At 43.7% G+C, this 24035-nt stretch overlaps 1 protein-coding gene across 7 annotated transcripts in view; it reads right to left on the bottom strand.

Annotated features, from left to right (window-relative positions):
- The window catches only part of cryz (crystallin, zeta (quinone reductase)), a 61870-nt gene that overhangs the window by 17196 nt on the left and 20639 nt on the right, over positions 1-24035 (bottom strand). For 6 of the 7 annotated variants that reach the window (XM_041207905.1, XM_041207903.1, XM_041207904.1 and 3 more), the window contains 4 exons: positions 21441-21604; positions 19109-19160; positions 16168-16317; positions 12690-12791 (listed from right to left, as the gene is read on the bottom strand). In XM_041207905.1, coding sequence (XP_041063839.1) covers positions 12690-12791; positions 16168-16317; positions 19109-19160; positions 21441-21604 — 468 coding nt within the window. The remainder of the gene's footprint in view (positions 1-12689; positions 12792-16167; positions 16318-19108; positions 19161-21440; positions 21605-24035) is intronic. The other variant, XM_041207909.1, reaches the window with a different exon arrangement.

Raw genomic sequence — 24035 nt, 5'->3', positions numbered from 1 at the left:
ACCAGGGAAAGAGTAGGGCCATTAAGGACCAATGTGACAATCTATGGGTGGAGCCAGAGGACATCAGTAGAGTGTTGAATGAATATTTCATGTCTGTCTTCACCCAAGAGAATGAGGATGAAGGAATGGAACTCGGGGAGAGAGACTGCGAGGTTCTTAAACAAATTGATATAGGGAATGGCAAGGTATTGGAGGTGTCGGCAGATTTAAAAGTGGACAAATCTCCAGGTCCAGATGATTTGTGTCCCAGACTGCTGAGGGAGGCAAGGGAGGAGATTGCAGGGGCTCTGACCCAAATTTTTAATTCCTCTCTAGCCACGGGGGAGGTGCCAGAGGACTGGAGAACAGTTAATGTGGTTCCGCTAGTTAAGAAGGGTTGTAGAGTTAAGCCAGGGAACTACAGGCCAGTGAGTCTCACGTCAGTGGTAGGGAAACTATTAGAGAAAGTTCTGAAGGAGAGTATCTATCTCCACTAGGAGAGGCAAGATTTGATCAGGGATAGTTAGCATGGCTTTGTCAGAGGGAGGTCATGCCTAACAAATTTGATTGAATTTTTTGAGGAGGTGACCAGGTGTGTAGAGGAGGGTAGTGCAGTTGATGCAGTTTATATGAATTTCAGCGAAGCTTTTAACAAGGTCCCACATGGGAGACTTATAAAGAAGGCAAAGGCACATGGGATAGAGGGTAATTTGATAAGGTGAATTCAAAATTGGCTTAGTGGTAGGAGGCAGAGGGTGATGACAGAAGGATGCTTCAGTGACTGGAAGCCACCGGAAGTGTCCAGTGGTGTACCATAGGGATCTGTGCTCGGTCCCCTATTATTTGTCATTTATATAAACGACAAAGATGACTATGTAGGGGGTAGGATTCGTAAGTTTGCGGATGACACAAAGATTGGCCAGGTGGTTAACAGTGAATTTGAGTGTCCTGGGCTACAGGAGGATATAGAAGGGATGGTCAAATGTGCAGGTAAGTGGCAGATGGAATTTAACCCTGAAAAGTGTGAGGTGATACATTTTCGAAGGAGTAATTTGACAAGGAAGTATTCAATGAACGGCATGGCACTAGGAAGTGGAACAAAGGGACCTTGGCATGTGTGTCCATAGGTCTCTGAAGGCAGAGGGACATGATAGTGGGATGGTGAAAAAGGCATATGCCTTTATCAATCGAGGCATAGATTATAAAAGTAGGGAGGTCATGTTGGAGTTGTCTAGAACCTTGGTGAGGCCACAGCTGGAGCACTGTGTGCAGTTCTGGTTGCCACATTATAGGAAGGATGTGATTGCACTGGAGGGGTGCAGAGGAGATTCACCAGGATGTTGCCTGGGATGAAACATTTAAGTTATGAAGAGAGGTTGGATAGACTTGGGTTGTTTTCAATGGAGCAGAGAAGACTGAGGGGCGACCTGATCGAGGTGTACAAGATTATGAGGGGCATGGACAGGGTGGATAGGGATCAGCTGTTCCCCTTAGTTGAAGGGTTAGTCACAAGGGGGCATAAGTTCAAGGTGAGGGGCAGGAGGTTTAGGGGGATGTGAGGAAAAACTTTTTTATCCAGAGGGTGGTGACGGTCTGGAATGCGCTGCCTGGGGGGGTGGTGGAAGCGGGTTGCCTCACATCCTTTAAAAAGTACCTGGATGAGCACTTGGCACGTCATAACATTCAGGGCTATGGGTCCAGCATTGGTAAATGGGATTAGGTAGGTAGGTCATGTGTTGGTGCAGACTCGATGGGCCGAAGGGCCTCTTCTGCACTGTGATTCTGTGATCATAGTGAATGGTGGAGCAAGTTCGAAGGGCTGAATGGCCTACTCCTGCTCCTATTTTATATGTTTCTATGTTTCTATTACCTTTTGTTTCCTGTCACTGAGCCAATTTTAAATCCAATTTGCCACCTTTCCCTGTATCCCATGAGATCACACTTTCCTGACCAGTCTGCCATGTGGGACCTTGTCAAATACCTTACTGGTATTTGTAGAAAATATCCACTGCACCACAGTCATCAATCCTCCTTGTTACTTCCTCAAAAAATTCTATTAAGTTAGTGAGACACGATCTTCCCCTTACAAAGCCATGCTGACTATCCCTGATTAATCTGTGCCTTTCTAAGTGACAGTTTATCCTGTCTCTCAGAATTGTTTCCAATAATTTGCCCACCACCAAAGTTAGGCTGGCCTATAATTTCCTGGCCTATTCCAAGCACCCTTTTTAAATAATGGTACAACGTCGGCAGACCTGCAATCCTGCAATTCGCCTGTATTGTGAGAATTGGAAAATGATCCTCAGAGCATCTGCTTTTTCCTTTTATGCTCTCTTTTATGCTCTTCCCACCCCCACTACAGCTATACCTTGAGTGCCCTACCATCCATTCTTAATTAGCACATTCGTTTAGATAATATCACCAACTTTAACTTTAACACCTATGTGTTCTTTTGTTCTATTGCTGTTGACATCTTTTGATGATCTGCTTCTATCACTGCTTGTTTGTCCCTACAACCACACCCCCACTCCACCTCTCTCTCTCTCTCTCTCTCTCCGCCCCCCACACACACACCTTAAACCAGCTTATATTTCAACTCTTTCTTGGACTCGAACTCAAGTACTGTCAAAGGGTCATGAGGACTCGAAACGTCAACTCTTTTCTTCTCCGCCGATGCTGCCAGACCCTGCTGAGTTTTTCCAGGTAATTCTGTTATTGTTTTTGTTTTGGATTTCCAGCATCCGCAGTCTTTTTGTTTTTATCTCTGTGTTTAATTGACTGCCACTGCTCTTCAAGAAATGCCTACCTCCTTGAAGAAGTTCTGGTCTTTTCTGCGACAAGATTTCCGTTCCTCTCTTTTGCCCTGCTCCCCTTCCTTGCTTTCCATTTCCCTCCTGGTGTTTGACAAGGTGTTTACTAAAACCCGCTTTCACAGCCACATCTCCTTTCTCAGTGACTGTCTCCATCTCCGACTTACCCCACGTGGATTTCAACTGAAATTCCACCCCTCATGTTTCGAACCCACCCAGGATTACAGGTATCTCCGGGACATAAAACGTTCCTCGGACTGCTGTTCCCGTCACATTCTGAGATCCACACTCAGTGCCATGCGCCGCCATATGAACACACTCGACCTCTCCCTCCAGCAGCACTGCCGTACCCTTTTTCAAAGCTGCGCGTGCCCCCAGTTTCATTTTATCCTTCGGCTCATCCGACGCCTCAACAAGAAACTTTTTCTCTTTCTCTCAAGTGCTAAGGAATGCAAGCTCCAACAACTCATCGACACCAACACCCATCTAGGACCCTCCACCCCGGCCTGTCCCTCCGTCCCCACCCCATCTTCCAATCCCAACCCCAGCCATGTATTCACTATACCCCCTGACCTTCCCCTCTCCAATGCTGAACGTTCAGTGCTCAGAAAAGGACTTAGTTTCATACCCTTACGCCCTCACCTCAATGAATTTCGGGCTCGGCATGATGCTGAACTCTTCTTCCGCCGTCTTCGTCTCCGGGCTCACTTCTTTGGGCAGGAGTCCTCTCCCAGTTCAACGGATCCTTTTACCCATCTCCAATATTCTCCCTCCACCTGGACCCCTCCCTCTGGATTCTTACCTTCTCTTAATCTTTTCATTGAGAACTGTCGGCGCGACATTAGTCGTCACAATTTCTCTGCTCCTCTCACCCATTCTAACCTGTCTCTCTCTGAACTTACCGCACTCCATTCTCTCAGGTCCAACCCTGACATTGTCATCAAACCCGCTGACAAGGGTGGTGCTGTTGTTGTCTGGCGCACTGACCTCTACCTCACGGAGGTTGAGCGTCAACTCGCAGACACTTCCTCCTACCTCTCCCTGGACCATGACCCCACCACTGAACATCAAGCCATTGTTTCCAGGACTGTCACTGACCTCATCTCCTCTGGGGATCTCCCTCCCACAGCTTCCAAACTGATAGTCGCCCAACCTCGGACGGCCCGCTTCTATCTCCTACCCAAAATCCACAAACAGAACTGCCCCGGTAGACCAATCCTCTCAGCTTGCTCCTGCCCCACAGAACTCATTTCTCGTTATCTTGACTCCCTTCTCTCTCCCCTTGTCCAGTCCCTTCCCACCTACATCCGTGATTCCTCTGACACCTTACGTCACATCAACAATTTCCAGTTCCCTGGCCCCAACCGCTTCCTCTTCACCATGGACATCCAATCCCTCTACACCTCCATCCCCCACCAGGATGGTCTGAGGGCCCTTAGCTTCTTCCTCGAACAGAGGCCCGAACAATCCCCATCCACCACTACTCTCCTCCGTCTGGCTGAACTTGTTCTCACGCTGAACAATTTCTCCTTCAACTCCTCTCACTTCCTCCAAATAAAAGGTGTGGCTATGGGTACCCGCATGGGCCCCAGCTATGCCTGTCTCTTTATGGGGTATGTGGAACATTCCTTGTTCCAGTCCTACTCCGGCCCCCTTCCACAACTCTTTCTCCGGTACATCGATGATTACTTCGGTGCCGCTTCATGCTCTCGTCGGGACTTGGAAAAATTTATTAATTTTGCTTCCAATCTCCACCCCCCCATCATTTTCACGTGGTCCATCTCTGACACTTCCCTTCCCTTCCTTGACCTCTCTGTCTCAATCTCTGGTGATAGACTGTCCACCAATATCCATTACAAACCCACCGACTCCCACAGCTATCTCGACTACAGCTCCTCACACCCCGCTTCCTGTAAGGACTCCATCCCATTCTCTCAGTTCCTTCGCCTCCGTCGCATCTGTTCCGATGATGCTACCTTCAAAAACAGTTCCTCTGACATGTCCTCCTTCTTCCTTAACCGAGGTTTTCCACCCACGGTCGTTGACAGGGCCCTCAACCGTGTCCGGCCCATCTCCTGTGCATCCGCCCTCACGCCTTCTCCTCCCTCCCAGAAACATGATAGGGTCCCCCTTGTCCTCACTTATCACCCCACCAGCCTCCGCATTCAAAGGATCATCCTCCGCCATTTCCGCCAACTCCAGCATGATGCCACCACCAAACACATCTTCCCTTCACCCCCCCTATCGGCATTCCGTAGGGATCGCTCCCTCTGGGACACCCTGGTCCACTCCTCCATCACCCCCTACTCCTCAACCCCCTCCTATGGCACCACCCCATGCCCACGCAAAAGATGCAACACCTGCCCCTTCACTTCCTCTCTCCTCACCGTCCAAGGACCCAAACACTCCTTTCAAGTGAAGCAGCATTTCACTTGCATTTCCCCCAACTTAGTCTACTGCATTCGTTGCTCCCAATGTGGTGTCCTCTACATTGGAGAGACCAAACGTAAACTGGGCGACCGCTTTGCAGAACACCTGCAGTCTGTCCGCAAGAATGACCCAAACCTCCCTGTCGCTTGCCATTTTAACACTCCACCCTGCTCTCTTGCCCACATGTCTGTCCTTGGCTTGCTGCATTGTTCCAGTGAAGCCCAACGCAAACTGGAGGAACAACACCTCATCTTCCGACTAGGCACTTTACAGCCATCCGGACTGAATATTGAGTTCAACAACTTTAGGTCGTGAGCTCCCTCCCCCATCCCCACCCCCTTTCTGTTTCCCCCTTCCTTTTCTTTTTTTTTTCAATAAGTTATATAGATTTTCCTTTTCCCAACTATTTCCATTTTTTTTTATATCTTTTATGCTCTCCCCACCCCCACTACAGCTATACCTTGAGTGCCCTACCATCCATTCTTAATTAGCACATTCGTTTAGATAATATCACCAACTTTAACTTTAACACCTATGTGTTCTTTTGTACTATTGCTGTTGACATCTTTTGATGATCTGCTTCTATCACTGCTTGTTCGTCCCTACAACCACACCACCCCCTCCACCTCTCTCTCTCTCTCTCTCTGCACCCCCCCCCCGCCCCCACACACACCTTAAACCAGCTTATATTTCAACTCTTTCTTGGACTCGAACTCAAGTTCTGTCGAAGGGTCATGAGGACTCGAAACGTCAACTCTTTTCTTCTCCGCCGATGCTGCCAGACCTGCTGAGTTTTTCCAGGTAATTCTGTTTTTGTTTTTGTTTTGGATTTCCAGCATCCGCAGTTTTTTTGTTTTTATATCTGCTTTTTCCTCCCTGGCTTCCTTCAACGGCCTGGGATACAATCCATCCAATCCTGGTGATTTATCTACCTTCAAGGATGTCAGTACCTCCAGTACTTCCTCTCTCAATATGCTTATTGTATCTTATGTTTCACACTCCTCCTCTTTAACTAGAATGTCTGCACCATCCCTCTCCTTAGCGAAGACAGAGACAAAGTGCTCATTGAAAACCCTCCCCACATCTTCAGCATCAACCCTCAAGATACCATGTAGATCTCTGATAGGCCTGACCCTTTCCTTAGTTATTCTCTTGCTCTTCATGTACTGGTAAAACATCTTTGGGTTTTCTTTGATTTTACCTGCCAATTCAAGTACAGGAACAGGGATGTCTTGCTGCAATTATACAGGGCCTTGGTGAGACCACACCTGGAATATTGTGTGCAGTTTTGGTCTCCTTATCTGAGGAAGGATGTACTTGCTATAGAGGAAGTGCAGACTGATTCCTGGGATGGCGGGACAGACATATGAGGAGAGATTGAGTCGCTTAGGATTATATTCACTGGAGTTCAGAAGAATGAGGGGGATCTCATAGAAACCTATAAAATTCTAACAGGACTAGACAGGGTAGATGCAGGGAGGATGTTCCCGATAGTGGGAGTCCAGAACCAGGGATCATATCTTCCATATCTTCTCTTTGCTTTCCTAATTTTCTTTTTTACTTCACCCCCGTACTTTCTATACTCTCCTAGGTTTCCTACAGTATTAAGCCTTTTGTGATTGTCATAAGCTTTCTTTTTCTGCCTTATCTTGGCGTGTATGCTTCTGGATAACCAGGGGGCAGTACCACCCTTTTTCTTTGTGCGGACATGTCTACACTGTGCCCGTAGAATCTCACCTTTGAATACCTCCCACTGATTTGACACAGTTTTTCCTTCTAGTAGCTGTATCCAGTCCACTCTTGCCAGCTCACCTCTCAGCTTTGTAAAATTTGTCTTCCCCCAATTTAGAACTTTCACTCCTGCTCTGTCTTTGCCCTTTTCCATAATGGTGCTAAATCTAACTATATTATGGTCACTATCTCCAAAACGGTCCCCCACTGCTACTTCATCCACTTGCCCAACTTCATTTCCGAAGATTAAATCTCGAATTGTGCCCCTCTCGTTGGGATTGTTACATGCTGACTAAAAAAGTTCTCTTGAAAGAAGTTCAAGAAATTTGTGCCCTTCACACTGTTCGTATCCCAACAGATATTAGGGTAGTTGAAGTCCTCAACAATTACTGCCCTGTTGTTTATGCACTCAGAAATCTGTCTACATATTAGCTCTTCTAACTCCTTTTCACTATTTGGGGGTCTATAGTACACTCCTAGCAGTGTGGCTGCCCCTTTCTAATTTCTGAGCTCAGCCCATATAGCCTCATTTGATGATTCATTTAGTATCTCATCCCTTCTCACAACTGTAATTGATTCTTTAACCAATAATAATATACCTCCACCCTTTTTATCCCTTTCCCTATCCTGCCTGAAAACTCCAGGGATCTTGAGCTGCCATTTTTGCCCCTCTTTAAGCCAAGTTTCCGTTATAGCAATGATATCCCACTGCCATGTGTCTATCTGTGCCCTCAGCTCATCAGCTTTATTTACTATGCTCCTTGCATTTATAAATATAACTTTCAACTTTGCCAAATTCCTGTGCTATACACTTTTTAACCTGTGCTGCTTCTGTCTTTCAGAGTCACTCACTAATTCTCCATCTCCTGTTCCCTGATCTGACTTTGCCCTCAGGTTCCCACCCCCCGCCAATCTAGTTTATACCCCCCAGCAGCACTATCAAATTTCCCTGCAAGGATATTCGTCCTAGTCCTGTCCAGGTGTAGACTGTCTAGCTTGTACACCTTCCCCAGAACCGGTCCCAATATGTCAGAAATCTGATCCTACGTAGGTTCTCCAGCTTATAAATAGGACAGGGAGTAATCCTGAAATTACTGCCTTAGAAGACTGATGGGGCGGTATTTGGCCAGCTTGGGTTTAGCCTGCTTTTTGTGTACAGGGTATACCTGGGTAATTTTCCACATTGCCAGGTAAATGCCTGTGTTATAGCTGTATTGGAACAGCTTAGCTAGGGGGATAGCTGGTTCTGGAGCACAAGTCTTCAGTATTATTGCCAGAATATTGTCAGAGCCCATAGCCTTTGCAGCATTCAGTGTCTTCAGCTGTTTCTTGATATCACTTGGAGTGAATTGAACTGGCTGAAGACTGTCGTCTGTAATGCTGGGGACCTCCAGAGAAGGCTGAGATGGATCATTCACTTGGCGCTTCTGGCTGAAGATTGTTGCAAATGCTTGTCTTGTCTTTTGCATTGATGTGCTGGGCTCCCCCATCATTGAGGATCAGGATATTTGTGGAGCTGCCTCCTCATAAGATCTTAAGATCATAACCGCTGCACACTTTTTTTTTGTTTTTGGGGGTCAGCTGTTGGTAATGACTCTGCTTATTTCATTCATAGCTCCTCTCGAATCATCTTTTATTTCTTCACATCTCGCATTACCACCTCTTTTGGCCTTGCACCATCTTCCCTTTTGTTACTTAATCTCTCCTGTCTTCCACCCTATCACAGAACTTCCCTTTTTTGTTAATCATAGAATAGTTATAGCACAGAAGGAGACCATTTGGCCCATTATGTTCCTGCCAGCTCTCTGCAAGAACAATGCAGCTAGCCCCACTCTCCCACCCTTTTTCCATAGCCCTACATGTTTTCTCTTAAGGTGCTGATCCAATTCCTTTTTGAAAGCCACAATTGAATCTGCCTCTATCACATTCTCAGACAATGCATTCCAGATCCTAACTAGACGCTGAATAAAAAGGGTTTATGTTGCCATTGATTTTTTTGCCAATCCCCTAAATTGTTGTCTTCTAGTTCACAGTCCTCCTGCCAATGGTAACAGTTTTTCTCTGTCTAGACCCCTCCATCAAATCTCCTATTAACCTTCTCTTCTCTAAGGAGAAATGCCCCAGCTTCTCCAATCTATGGAATTGAAGTCCCTCATCCCTGGAACCATTCTCGTCCATCTCTTCTGCACCTCTTTAAAGCCTTCACATCATTCCTAAAGTGCAGTACCCAGAATTGTCACAATATTCCAGTTGAGGCCGGACCAGTGTTTTATAAAGTTTCATTGTAATTTTCTCGCTTTGCACTTTATTACCTTATTGATAAAGCCCAGGATCACTGCCGGGCTGTTTCATTAACCACTTTTTCAACCTGCCCTCCTATCTTCAACAATTTATGCACATATACCCCCAGCTCCCTCTGCTCTTTCAAACCTTGAGAATTTTATCCTTTACATTGCTTCTCCTTGTTCTTCCTACCAAATATATCACTTCACACTTCTCTACATTAAATTCTCTGCCTCATTCTACAAATCTGTCTATGCCTCGAAATCAATCAGCATCCTCCTCAGTTCACATCTGCAAATTTTAAAACTGCACCCTGTACACCCAAGTCTAGGTCATTTAACATAGATCAAGAAAAGCAGGGTTCCTAGTCCAACCCTTGGAGAACCCTGGTGTATACCTTCCTCCACTCCAAAAAACAACCGTTCACTACTACTCACTGTTTCCTGTTCCTCAGCCAACTTTGTATCCATGCTGCCACTGTCCCTTTTATTCCATGGCCTTCAAGTTTGCTGGCAAGTTTATTATGGGGCACTTTATGAAATGCCTTTTGGAAGTTCATGTACTACATTACCCTCATCCAGCAAATCAAGCTAGTTAAACACATTTTGTCTTTTTTTTGCCATTTCTTTCCCTCTGTACTTACTTTAAACTTGCTACATTTAGAGTCATAGAGGTCTACAGCACAGAGAAAGGCCCTTCGGCCCATTGAGTCTGTGCTGGTCAAACAAGTACCTAACTATTCTAATCCCATTTTCCAGCACAAGGCCCATAGTCTTGTATGCCATGGCATCGCAAGTGCACATCTAAATACTTCTTAAATGTTATGAGGGTTTCTGCCTCTACCACCCTTTCAGGCACTGAGTTCATTTCTTAGCTTTTTCTGGTTTTGATGACCTGAAATGTTAACCCTGGTTTTCTCTCCACAGATGCTGCCAGAACTGCTGAGCTTTTCCAGCATTTTTTGGGAGGAACTATTTCCTTTGGCCAGGGAAGTCTGAAATGGGGGGGGCATAACCTTAAAATTAGACCTAGGCAGCTGAGGCGTGATGTCAGGAAGCACTCCTGCACACAACGGGTTAGTGGAAATCTGGAATTCTCTCCCACAAAAAGCTGTTGAGGCTGGGGGTCCACTGGAGGTGTTAATACTGAGATCAGTGGATTTTTGTTGGGTAATGGGATTCAGGTTAAGGACCAAAATGGGTAAATGGAGAGAGCTGTTCTGGTGGGACAGGCTCCATTTGAACCATGCTGGGACCAATGTTCTGGCAAATTGCATAACTAGGGTTGTAGATTGGACTTTAAACTAATTAGTGGGTGGGGGGAGGGTGCAATTGAAGGGAAGTTTAAAAAATCAAAAAGAAACGAGAGAGCAGAGGTTCAGGGTAGTGAAGAGGGGAACGATAATCAAAGTGTGACAGGAAGGAGCAGAAAATATAAGCAGAAGAGTGCAGCAGAAATTAGAACCAGAATGAGTAATAATGGTAAAAAGACAAAGCTTTAGGGCTCTTTATCTGAATGCACGTAGCATTTGTATCAAGATAAATTAGTTGACAGCACAAATAGAAATAAGTGAATATGACTTGATAGCTATTACAGAGAAGTGGTTGCGGGGTGACCAAGACTGGGAACTCAATATTCAAGAGTATTCGACATTCCGGAAAAATAGGCAAAAAGAAAAAGGAGGTGGGGTAGCTTTGTTAATAAAGGAAGGTATCAGCGCGGCGGTGAATAGTGATATGGGTGCAATAGATCGTGATGTGGAATCAGTTTGGGTGAAAATAAGGAATAGCAAGGGGAAGAAGTCATGGGTAAGAGTTGTCTATAGGCCCCCGAAGAGTTGCCTCACTGTAGGACAAAGTATAAATCAGGAAATAATGGAGGTGCGTAAGAAGGGCGCTACAATTGTCATGGGTGATTTTAATCTGCATATTGACTGGACAAATCAGATGAATTTGTAAAGTGCATCAGGGATTGTTTCTTAGAGCAATACATTGCAAAACCTACCCGGGAACAGGCTATTTTAGATCTAGTAATGTGTAATGAAGTGGGATTAATAAGAGATATCGTAGTTAAGGATCCTCTAGGGTGTAGCGATCACAACATGGTAGAATTTCAAATTCAGTTTGAGGGTGAGCAACTTGGGTCTCAAACCAGTGTCCTCAAGTTAAATAAGGGCAATTACAGAGATATGAAGAAAGAGTTGTCTAAAGTGAGCTAGGAAAATAGACTAAGGGGAAGGTCAGTGGATGTGCAGCAGCAGACATTTAAGCAAATATTTCACAACACTCAACAAAAATTTATCCTGGTCAAAAAGAAGGACTCGATGAGAAGGATGAACCAACTGTGGTTAACAATGGCGGTGAGTATCCAATCAAAAACTATGGTATACATAAAAACTAAACGGTATAATAAAGAGGGAGAAATTGATTATGAAAGTAAATTAGTAAGAAATACAAAAACAAACAGCAAGAGCTTCTACAGGTATATAAAAAGAATAAGAGGGCACTCATTTAAAACTAAGATGTGAAGGAATTTCTTCTCTCAGGGGGTAGTAAATGTCTGGAATTCTCTACCCCAGAGAGTTGTGGAGGCTAAATCACTGAGCGTACTTAAAGAGGAAGCAGATAGATTTTTAAATATCGGGGAGTTGAGGGCTATGAGGAGCTGGCACGAAAGAGGAGTTGAGGCATGGGGCAGAACAGCCATGATCTTATTGAATGGTGGGGCAGGCTTGAGGGGCCTAATGGCCTACTCCTGCTCTTATTTCTTATGTTCTTAAGATCAGCTATGACCTAATTGAATGGTGGATTAAATGAAGAGAGATGGGTACATGCAGCAGCATCGAGGGTCTGGTGGCCTACTCCTGTTCCATTGTTCAATAAAATGAGGACCAATTAAAGCACCAATATAATCAGCTAATGTACAATTAAGTCATTTTGGGGCTTGGCCTAAATAGCCAAGTGGTTATGGTACTGGGCTTGTAACCCCAAGATCAAGAGTTCAAATCTCACAATGGCAAACTATGAAACAACGTAACTTCATCTGAATAGGAACAGATGGAAACGTGTTTGTACTCGAAAGAGTTACTAGCTGTCTTTCCTATTACAATGGAGACTCTTGTAGTAACAAACCCCGACGCTGATGTTGAACATTCAAGCAAGTCTGCAGTCCAAGATACTGTGCAGGAAATTCCCAAAGATCCCAATCCCTGTTGATGATGGTGCAATCCTACTTTCTCCTGTTAACACTGAGATTGTATTGACTGCAGTGGAGCTGCCTCATGCTGAAGCAAGTGTGGTAATGATACCACTGTCTACAGAAAATGAAATCAAGAGTTCAAATCTCACAATGGCAAACTATGAAACAATGTAACTTCATCTGAAACAGATGGAAACGGGTTTGTACTCGAAAACTCGAAAGAGTTATAATTAAGTCGTTCAATGATCTTGTACTTACGATCACACGCCCACCATTTGAAAGCAGTTGTAGATCATTGCTCAGATTCACATTGGACAACATTTCAATGATCACATTTACTCCTTGACCAGCTGTATAATCCTTCACAGAAAATGTGCAGGTTAAGAATGAGATACAAGTAAATGATCATCCCAATCAAGATACAATGAACTAGCCAACTAAATTAGAACATTATGCTGGTTTACATTTGGTGTGACTCTCCTTTTTCCATTCTTACTCACAAATCAATCACTTCAATCAACTACTTGGTCAACTTAGCAGAGCCAAAGTTGCATTTGAATGATGAAGTCCAATGATCACAAGAATAAACTTGCATTTCAATAGCACCTTTCACAACCTCAGTAAGTCTCAAAGCACTTTACAGCCAATATAGTATTTTTGAAGTTACTGTTGTAGTGCAGGAGATGTGACAGTCAATTTTTGCATAGCAAGATCCCACAATCGGTAATAAGATAATGACCAGAAAAATTGTTTTAGTATTGTTGGTTGCAGAATAAATATTAACCATGAAACTGAGGCTAACTCCCTTACTCTTCAGAATAATGCCATGGGATTTTTAAAAAAAATTCATTCATAGGATGTTGGCTTCGCTGGCTGGGCCAGCATTTATTGCCCATCCCTAGGTGCCCTTCAGAAGGTGGTGGTGAGCTGCCTTCTTGAACCGCTGCAGTCCATGAGGTATCGGTACACCCATAGTGCTGTTAGGAAGGGAGTTCCAGTATTTTCACCCAGTGACAGTGAAGGAACAGTGATAAATTCCAAGTCAGGATGGTGAGTGACTTGGAGGGGAACTTCTAGGTGGTGGTTTCCCCATCTTTCTGCTGACCTGGTCCATCTAGATGGTAGTGGTCATGGGTTTGGAAGGTGCTGTTGAAGGAGCCTTGGTGAATTCCTAAAGTGCATCTTGTAGATGGGACACACTGCTGCTACTGTGCATCAGAGGGGCAGAGGGAATTAATGTTTGTAGATGTGGTGCCAATCAAGCGGGCTGCTTTGTCCTGGATGCAAACTTCTTGAGTGTTGTGGGAGCTGCACTCATCCAGGCAAGTGGGGAGTATTCCATCACACTCCTGAGTTGTGCCTTGTAGATGGTGGACAGGCTTTGGGGAGTCAGGAGGTCGGTTACCCATCGCACAATTCCTAGTCTCTGACCTCCTCTTGTGGTCACAGTATTTATATGGCTAGTCAGTTCAGTTTCTGGTCAATGGTAATCCCCAGGATGTTGATAGTGGGGGATTCAGTGATGGTAAGGCCATTGAATGTCATGGGGCAATGGTTGGATTCTCTCTTGTTGGGCATGGTCATTGCCTGACACTTGTATGGTGCGAATGTTACTTTATATATATATTTCTGACAGAGCAGACAGATTTAATGTCTCATCCGAAACACAGCACACCCGTCAGTGCAACACTCCCTCATTACCGCACCAGAGTGTCTACTTAGACTTTGTGTTCAAATCTGTGGAGTGGGTCTTGAACCCACGAAATGTTATGACCCAGGTTAATAATCAACTTAAATGATTTGAAGCAGCAACAAATATTTGATTTGAAAAGGTAAACAAATCAATGAAGAAGCTCAGACTGTTTGATTTAAACCATGTATGGAAGATCATTCACTGTGAATGCTTTTATGGTTATGGCTCATCTTTTCAGTCATCAATGATTGTTTGCATTGCACAAACATAGTCCTCCCACTCTGCTGATTGGCTGACCTAAGTGCATTGCTCTGGAGGCTAGGAATTATCCAAAAAAGACAGGAGAGGAAAAGGAAGTTGGAGCCCGAGAGGTAGTTGGAAAGAGGATAGAGTTCGTTCTTTGAGAGATGTGATTATAACAGTATTGAAGAGCACAGGGGACAGCATATGATGAGGGAAAGACAGTGACAATGTCAACAAGAATAAGAAAATCAAGAGCAAGAAAAGGCCTTTCAGCCCTTCACTGCTAAACTGAAATCAATTGTCTTACCACGGCTTCCTACTCCCCACCTGACATCCTCAACTTTAAGTTTCTTCCTACCTTATCTGAAGAAAACTCAAACAGTCTAAACTATTAGTATCTCTGTAAACCTCAATGTCTTTTAACAGCTGTCCATTCAGATCTTCCTTTAAGGTACCCATTGAATCAACAGTTCTCTGGAGAAAGGTATCAGCCGTGGCTCAGTGGGTAGCACTCTCACTTTCGAATCAGGAGGTTGTGGATTTCAGCCTCAGTTCAGGAAACTGAATGCAAAGTCTTGGCTGGCACTCCAGGTGCAGTCATGTGGGAGTGTTACAGGGTTGGGAGGTCGATACTAAGGAAGTATTGCACTGTCGGGGATGTTGTATTTTGGATGAGAGATTAAAACAAGGTCACGTCTTCCCTCTTAGATGGTGTATAAGATTCCACAGCATTATTCTGAAGGATAGAAGGGGAGTTCTCCCCGGTGTCCTGGGGCCAATATTTATCACTCAACCAACATCAGTAAAATGAATTAGCTGCTCATTTATCAAATTGCTGTTTGCAGAAGCTAGCTATGCGTAAACTGGCTACAGTATTTCTCTTTATTACAACAGTGACTACACTTCAAAAAGTACTTCACTGACTGTAAAGAACTTTCAGATGTCTTGAGGTCATGAAATGGGGTGTATAAATGCAAGTTCATGCTGCAGCTGTATAGAACCTTGGTTAGGCCACACTTGGAATATTGCGTGCAATTCTGGTCACCACATTACCAGAAGGATATGGAGGCATTGGAGAGGGTGCAGAGGAGGTTTACCAGGATGCTGCCTGGTCTGGAGGTTATTAGCTGTGAGGAGAGGTTGGAGAAACTGTGATTGTTCTCACTAGAACGACGGAGATTGAGGGGCGACTTGATGGATGTTTACAAAATTATGAGTTGCATGGACAGAGTAGATAGTCAGAAGCTTTTTCCCAGGGTGGAAGAGTCAATTACTAGGGGACATAGATTTAAGATGAGAGGAGAAAACTATAGAAGAGATGTGCAGAGCAAGTTTTTTACACAGAGGGTAGTGAGTGTCTGGAATTCGCTGCCAGAGGAGGTGGTGGAAGCAGGTACAATAGTGATGTTTAAGAGGCAGCTTGACAAATACATGAATAGGATGAGAATAGAGGGATACGGACCCTGGAAGTGCAAAATGTTTTAGTTGACGGGCAATATGATCGGCGCAGGCTTGGAGGGCCGAAGGGCCTGTTCCTGTGCTGTACTTTTCTTTGTTCTTCTTTCTTTTTACACAGCTGTTGGTTACTTGCAATGCCCTAGCCAAGATCAGAGATGTGAGCAACACCATCCTTCTAATTCTGAGTGCCAGGAGACAGAAGTAAGACTGACAGGATAGCCAGCAACACTGAGTCTTTATTCACTCTGCTAACCCTTATCATTTTGAAACCACAAAGCCTTAGGAAATGAAAATATAAGTCAATGCATGACCAATGGAGATTATGAAGTGTTGGATCTGTACCTTGATCTTATCAACGTAGCCAGGCTCCCTGTGATTGAAAGTCTTGTGAGCTCCATTCTTTTGAACGAGACAGAGTCCTTCCTGAGTCCCGGCTGTACCAAGCACCTTCAGGCCATAGGCTCTGGCAATCTGGCAGGCTGCTATCCCAACCTGAAAGGCAGCACAATAATTACGCACTACATTTCATGGAGGCAGCTTCTCAATTTCATGAGCCGGCCCACTCCAGCCAAACACAATACCTCTGCTCTCCAATTGCCGCAAGCAAGCAAGCACAGAAATCCAAATTCCAATTACTATTTGCCTCCAGACTGCACTTCTGATTTCAAATCAAGATTTTTTTGCATGCAGATTCGAGTCAGGAAGAGCAGCATCAATATCATGCACACGTACTATTAATAATCCAACGTGACTGCACAAAGATTTAAGCAAAGTAGTTCATCAATTTTATCAGAAAAAGTAACATCAAAAAGAGCAATTTTATAGAAACGTGGAATCAATATTACACAGGATGATTTAAAAAATGAACACATGCAATAAAATATACTAGGACCAATTGGTAGCTCTTTCAAAAAAGCTATTCCTGCACTGTATGATTCTAACATGTGTTTTAATACCAGGGATGGGAAACTATAATTACAACAAGATACTTAAGATTGCGGGAATAGTTTTAATGGACCATTTTAAAAAAAAATCATGCATGGGTTGTGGGCAGCACTGACTAAGTCACCATTTACTTGCTATCTTGAATTGCCCTTGAAAAGGTGGTGGTGTGCAGCCTTCTCGAATTACTGTAAGTGTAGCTGTTTAGTACAACACAGTGGCTTGTTAGGCCATTTCATACAACAATTAAGAGTTAACCATGTAGCTGTGGGTCTGGAGTCACATGGAGGCCAGACTGGGTAACAATGGCAGATTTCCTTCCCTAAAGGACATTAGTGAAACAGGCGGGTTTGTATGACAACCAGGTAGTTTCCTGGTTACCATTGCTGAGACAAGCTTTTTATTCTGGGTTTATTTAATTAACAGAATTTAAATACTCCAGCTGCCGTGGTGCTTCTAGATCATTAGCTCTGGCCTCTGGATTATCAATCCATACTGTACCCCATGATTTTTCTAAAAATTGGGAGGTATTTGATTAGGTTGAAGAGAGAACGAATCTTTCTTCTGGTTTGGGAGTCAAAAATGAAAGGTCAACAGTTGAAAACTGCAACTAAAAAATTAAGGAGGGGATCAGGAGAAATTTCTTTTACACAGAATTTGGTTGGAGCATGGGCTGTTTTATCACAGGGAGTGGTTGAGACAGAAACCATTGATCTTTTAAGGGGAAATATTTAGAGCAGAGGAAGATGGAGGGCTATAAGGGAAAAACAACGCAGAGGGATAAATTGCAAGGATCTAGTAGAGACACAATGAGCTAAATGGCCTCCTGTGTATAGTAACATTCTGTGATTCGAAACTCAAGTGTAAAAAGTGGAAGGATTGCTCTGAAATATAATGGATGGAACTTTCTCTTTGAAGTACCAATGGGATAATGGAGGAACGGGGGAAGGAGGAAGTAAAGATCAAAGAGATGCACTTTGGAATTCAGGGAATAGCAGGCAAATGCAATCTGGTGAGAGAATTCCAGAGAGCTGGGGTTTAGTGAAGAAAAGATCATTTTTTTTATTCAATCATGGGGTGTGGGCATCACTGACTGGACCAGCATTTACTGCCCACCCCTAATTGCCCTTGAAGTGGTGGTGAGCGGCCTTCTTCAACTGCTGCAGTCCATGTGTATAGATGCACTCACCGTGCCTTTAGGGAGCAAGTTCCAGGACTCTGACCCTGCAACAGTGAAGGAACGGCAATAAATTCCAAGTCAGGATGGTGAGTGACTTGGAGGGGAACTTCCAGGTGGTGGTGTTCCCATCTATCTGCTGCCCTTGTCCTTCTAGATGGTAGCGGTTGTGGGTTTGGAAGGTGCTGTTTAAGGAACCTTGGTGAGTTGTTGCAGTGCATCTTGTATGGTACACACTGCTGCTACTGTGCATCAGTGGTGGAGGGAGTGAGTGTTTGTGGATGGGGTGCCAATCAAGCAGGCTGTTTTGTCCTGGGTGGTGTCAAGCTTCTTGAGTGCTGTTGGAGCTACACTCATCCAGGCAACTGGAGAATATTCTACCACACTCCTGACTCGTAGATGGTGAACAGGCTTCAGGGAGTCAGGAGGTGAGTTACTTGCTGCAGGATTCCTAACCTCTGACCTGCTCTTGTAGCCAGTGTTTATATGACTGGTCCAGTTCAGTTTCTGGTCAATGGTAACCTTCAGGATGTTGTTGGTGGGGGATTCAGCAATGGTAATGGAGTTCAGCTCTTTTGTCCATGTTTGGACCAAGGTTGTCATGAGGTCAGGAGCCGAGTGACCTGGTGGAACAACTGAGCATCAGTGAGCAGGTTACTGCTGAGCAAGTGCCGCTTGATAGCACTGTTGATGATCCCTTCCATCACTTTGCTGATGATCGCAGGTAGACTGATGGGGCAGTAATTGGCTGGGTTGGATTTGTCCTGCTTTTTGTGCACAGGACATCTTGGGCAATTTCCCACATAGCTCGGTAAATTTTCCACATTGCCAGTGTTGTAGCAAATCTGGAACAGCTTGGCTAGGGGCACAGCAAGTTCTGGAGCATAAGTCTTCAGTACTATTGCCGGAATATTGTCAGGGCCCATAGCTTTTGCAGTATCCAGTGCCTTCAGCTGTTTCTTGATATTGAATTGGCTGAGGACTGGCATCTATGTTAGTGCGGGCCTCCGGAGAAGGCCGAGATAGATCATTCACTCAGCTGCTCCTGGCATTCCCTCCTGCAGTCTTTATTGGTAATGACATTGTTTGTGACAAAAGGTGACAGCAATCCTGAAAGATATGATTTGCCCCAAAATTCCTAGGCATTTAACCAATGCAGCTTACCCCTCCGCTTGCTCCATGAACCAGAATAGTTTCTGCAGCCTTCACATGGGCTCTAAAAGACAAAGGAATCCCAATGAGAAAGTGTCCATTTGGTCTGCCTCCACCACTAGAACAGAAGCTGGTGATTGGTCACTGTTCACATGTCAGTACTTGTACTATCTCTGGAGTGATTTTTCGTCAAAACTATGGCATTTCAATTGCAAGCCGAACCGCACCCAGCAAGTGTGCAAATTCGCTGAAATTAAGCATACATTCCTTTGAGTATGGAAAATGAAAGGGTGATCTAATTAAGGTGTTTAGGATAAGTAAACAATATGACAGTGTAGATAGTTTCTCTCTTTTTCCTCTGGTGGGGAAATCCAGAACAACGGGGTAGACCTTAAAATTAGAGCTCTGCCATTCTGGGGGTAATGTTAGAAAGCACTTCTTCACATAAAGACTAGTGGAAATCTGGAACTCTCCTCAAAAAACTTTTGAGGCTGGGGGGGGGGTCAATTGAAAATTTCAAAACTTAGGTTGATAGATTTTTGTTGGGTAATGGAACTAAGGATTACAGAACCAAGGCGAAAAATGGAGATCAGCCATGATCTAATGGAATGGTGGAACAGGCGCAAGAGGCAGAATGGCCTTCTCTGGTACCCATGTTCTTAATCCACCACAGGATTTCTTGTCTTGAATAATGACTTGTCAAATTCTCTCCGTTTGTTCATTCATTTGATGGAACACACACAATGGATAATAAAACAGTAAGGTAATCGAAGGCATAAACAGACTGCATATTATTGACTTCAAAATTTGAAGTTCCAGTTACAGTGTTTACTTTGCCTGAGCCACACAAGTGACAGCACCCATTAAGAACAAAAACAGAATTACCTGGAAAAACTCAGCAGGTCTGGCAGCATCGGCGGAGAAGAACAAAGTTGACGTTTCGAGTCCTCATGACCCTTCAACAGAACTAAGTAAAAATAGGAGAGGGGTGAAATATAAGCTTATATTTCACCCCTCTCCTATTTTTACTTAGTTCTGTTGAAGGGTCATGAGGACTCGAAATGTCAACTTTGTTCTTCTCCGCCGATGCTGCCAGACCTGCTGAGTTTTTCCAGGTAATTCTGTTTTTGTTTTGGATTTCCAGCATCCGCAGTTTTTTGTTTTTAGCACCCATTAAGACTTCAGGCTGGTTCTGTAAGAGTTTATTTTGAAGCATTTACAGGTAAAACATTTTGTAATTATGAACTCTCATTAGTATGTGCCATCATCACCTGGACTGATTTTCATCATCTGAAGGAGTTGGAGAGGAATATTCCTGTGTATTTTGCTCTTATTGGCCTTGGGTTTTCTATGTTCTTTTACCTTAGGAGGTTACATGGCTGCGAGGGGTTGAAAGGGTCAAGTCGTGATGTTCCAGCCATCAGTTGCAGGCAGGTTTTATGGTAGCAGCAAATCGTATGTTGCCTGTTAATTTTATGTTTATAAATGTTGGGTGGAGGGCTGTGACTGACTGTCCATCTCAAGTAGGGCTTTGTAACCTGGTAACATTCTTTTCTTTAGTAACTTGTGTTTTAGTTGATTACCGGACAAGTAGAGGTCTATATTTTTCTTATACTGCTGCATTCCATTGTTTGTTTTCCATAAATGAAACAGAAATTGAAAACAACTAGAGTCTGATTATTAAGGTATACCAATAGGTAAAGGCATCACAACTCCTGCAATGCTGTGACATCTCTCATGTTATGGTCGATATAATTATAAGGCATTGGTGAGAACATACCTGGAATACTGTGTGTAGTTCTGGTCTCTTTAGCTAAGGAAGGACATACTTGTCCTAAAGGGGGTTCACCAAAGGTTAGTTCCTTGGACAAGGGGATTGTCCTCTGAGTAGAGATTGAGTGGACAAGGTGTGTATTCCCTAGCATTTAGAAGACTGGGATGTGATCAGATGGAAACATATAAAATTCTTAAGGGGCTTGACAGGGTAGATGTTGAGAAATTGTTTCCCCTGGCTGGGGAATCTAGAACATGGGATCACATCTCAGAATAAGGAGTCAGCTAATTAGGACTGAGATGAGGAGAAATTTCTTTATTCAGAGGGTTGTGAATCTTTGGAATTCTCTAACTCAGGGAGCTCTGGATGCTCAGTCATTGAGTATATTCAAATCAGAGGTCGATAGATTTTTGGGTACCAAGGAAATTAAAAGAGATATGGGGATATTGTGGCAAGGGTGGGGTTGAGGTAGATCAACTATGATCTTGTTAAATGATGGAGCAGGCTCGAAGGACCAAACGGCCTACTCCTCCTATTTCTTATGTTGTTATAGATTTATGGTTGTCTTACTTGTGTATGAGCGCTCGGTATGCAGTGAAGTAAGGAATTCCAATAGCCGATCCCTCCTTGTAGCTAAGATTATCTGGCAACGGATAAACATTGTCATCTGAAGCAACTGTGTACTCCGCATATCCACCAGTGATGGCTCCACACGTAAAAACACGGTCCCCTTTCTCTCTCGGAACAAGAAGGGCAGATTTATTCACAAGCGTTTCATTTTAAATCTGTTTAAATGTTAAAAACTTTCCAATTTACTGATAGTAAAACATACCAAAATCATTTTATAATACATTAAAAATATCAAGCCTGTGCGCACTACTCATCAACCTTTCCTCACTATAAATTTCTCTGTCAGAATGGAAACTGCCTACGGAAACTTGTCACGCTGTAATCATACCATCTACTAGTGGTGGTGCTGAACCACCTGCAGTTTTGTGTCTCCCAGCTTCTGATCTTTTACAGAAAATCCAATGCTCCAACCAACTCTGTTTCCTAATCTCAAGTTTTGTGATGCAACTATAAATAATATGAATTTATATTAATATTATTTATTAATTTTTAATATTTAAAACAAAAGATGGAAAATGGCAAACTGAATTACATTTACATACCCTGGTTCAATTATCCATTGTTCTTTTACCCTCATTTACCCAAGACTCTACTTAATCTTAACTCCCCACATACAATGGATGATATAATATGAAAAGGTCATGTGCTGCAATAAATTTCATTGCAACCGAAGATGCAAAATACATGATTCTGAAGGAACGTGTTAGAAAGAGCATCCAGCAATCTGAACTTGTATGGAAGACATTAGAAAACTAATTTTTATTGAGTCAGATGTGTTTTTATTGAGAAATCAATGTGAAGATAGCATTGCAGCAGTGTTACTGGACTATTAATCCAGAAGCCTGGACTAATGATCTGGAGATACAAGTTCAAATCCCACCAGGGCAGCTGAAGGAATTTAAATTCAATTAATTAAGAAAACTGGAATAAAATGCTAATCTCAGTAATGATCTTAAAACTACCAGATTGTCATTAAAATCTATCTGGTTCACTAATGCCCTTTAAATCTAATGTCCTTACCCGGTCTGGTCTACATGTGACTCTGGACCCACAGAAATGCAGTTGACTCTTAACTGCCCTCTGAAATGACTGAGTGAGACACTCAGTTGTACGAACCACTGCAGAAAAGTCCAATAAGAATAAAACCTGATGGATCAACTGGCATCAACCAAGACACCGGAACCACATCGGTGCACCCTGCCCAAGAGACCCTGCAAAGTTCCCCTCAGTAAAATCTGGAGGCTTGCGTGTTTCTTCATGTTGAACAGCAATTGGAAGAAACACTGAGAATAGCAAGGGCATTGAACACGGGGACTTCAATGCCCATTACCAAGAGTGGCTGGGTAGCATCACTGCCTAAGGAGCTCTGAAGGAAATATTTGCCAGGCTGGGTCTGTGGTAGGTGGTGAGAGAACCAATAAGAGGGAAAAACCTACTTTACGTCGCTCTCACCAATTTACCTGCTGCTGATGCATCTGTCCATGACAGTATTGGTAGGAGCGACCAGTGCACAGTCCTTGTGGAGACAAAGTCCCATCTGTACACAGAGGATATCCTCCATTGTGTTGCACAGCACTATTACTGTGCTAAATGAGATAGATTCAGAACACATCTAGCAGCTCAAAATCGTGGGTCCTGAGAAGGGAAAGTTCCATCCCAAGTCTTATTCACCCATCAACCTGTGTGCTCAGTGACCCACTTTGGTTCCCAGCTCATCAATGCCTTATTTTTTTTAATTCTCACCCTTGTTTTCAAATCATGGTTTTGCCCTCCTTATCTCTGGTCACCTACTCCAGTCCTCTAACTCTCCAAGATCTCCATGTTCCTCCAATTCTGGTCTGTTGACCACCTCTGATTTTCATTGCTCCATCACTGACAACTACAAAGGCCATAACTTCTAGAAATCCCTTTCTTCTTTTAAGATGCTCCTTAAAATCTATCTTTTAGATCAAGCTTTTGGTTACTTGCCCTAATTTTCCTTACGTGGCTTGAGGTCAATTTTTGTCTGATTTTGTGCCCTATGAAGCACCTTGGGATTTTTAAATTCTTTCATTGGGCGTCATTGACCAGGCCAGCATTTGTTGCCCATTGCTAATTGCCCTTGAACTGAGTGGCTTGCTAGGCCATTTCAGAGTCAGTTAAAAATCAACCACAGTACTGTGGGTCTGAAGTCACATGCAGGCTAGACCGAATAAAGGTAACAGATTTCCTTCCCTAAAGGAAATTCTTGAACCAAATGGTTTTTACAAGAATCAAGGATAGTTTGTCACTTCATTTGTAAAATTATTTTTATTAATTGAATTTCAATTCCACCAGTTTCCATGGTGCATTAGCCTGGGCCTACATACAAACAAGAAGCAGGAGTTGGCTATTCAGCCCCTCGAGCCTGCTCCGCCATTTAAAAAATCATAGCTGATCTGATAGTTACCTGAAATCTGCATCCCACCTACCAATGATAACCTATCGTCCCCTTGCTTACCAAGAATCTATCCACTTCTGCCTTAAAAATATTCAAAGACTCAGTTTCCACCACCT

This window comes from Carcharodon carcharias, chromosome 16 (genome assembly GCF_017639515.1).
Source record: "Carcharodon carcharias isolate sCarCar2 chromosome 16, sCarCar2.pri, whole genome shotgun sequence".
Taxonomy (NCBI): Eukaryota; Metazoa; Chordata; class Chondrichthyes; order Lamniformes; family Lamnidae; genus Carcharodon; species Carcharodon carcharias.
Note: the sequence above shows the minus strand (reverse complement) of the source record. Positions and strands in the feature narration are given on the sequence as shown.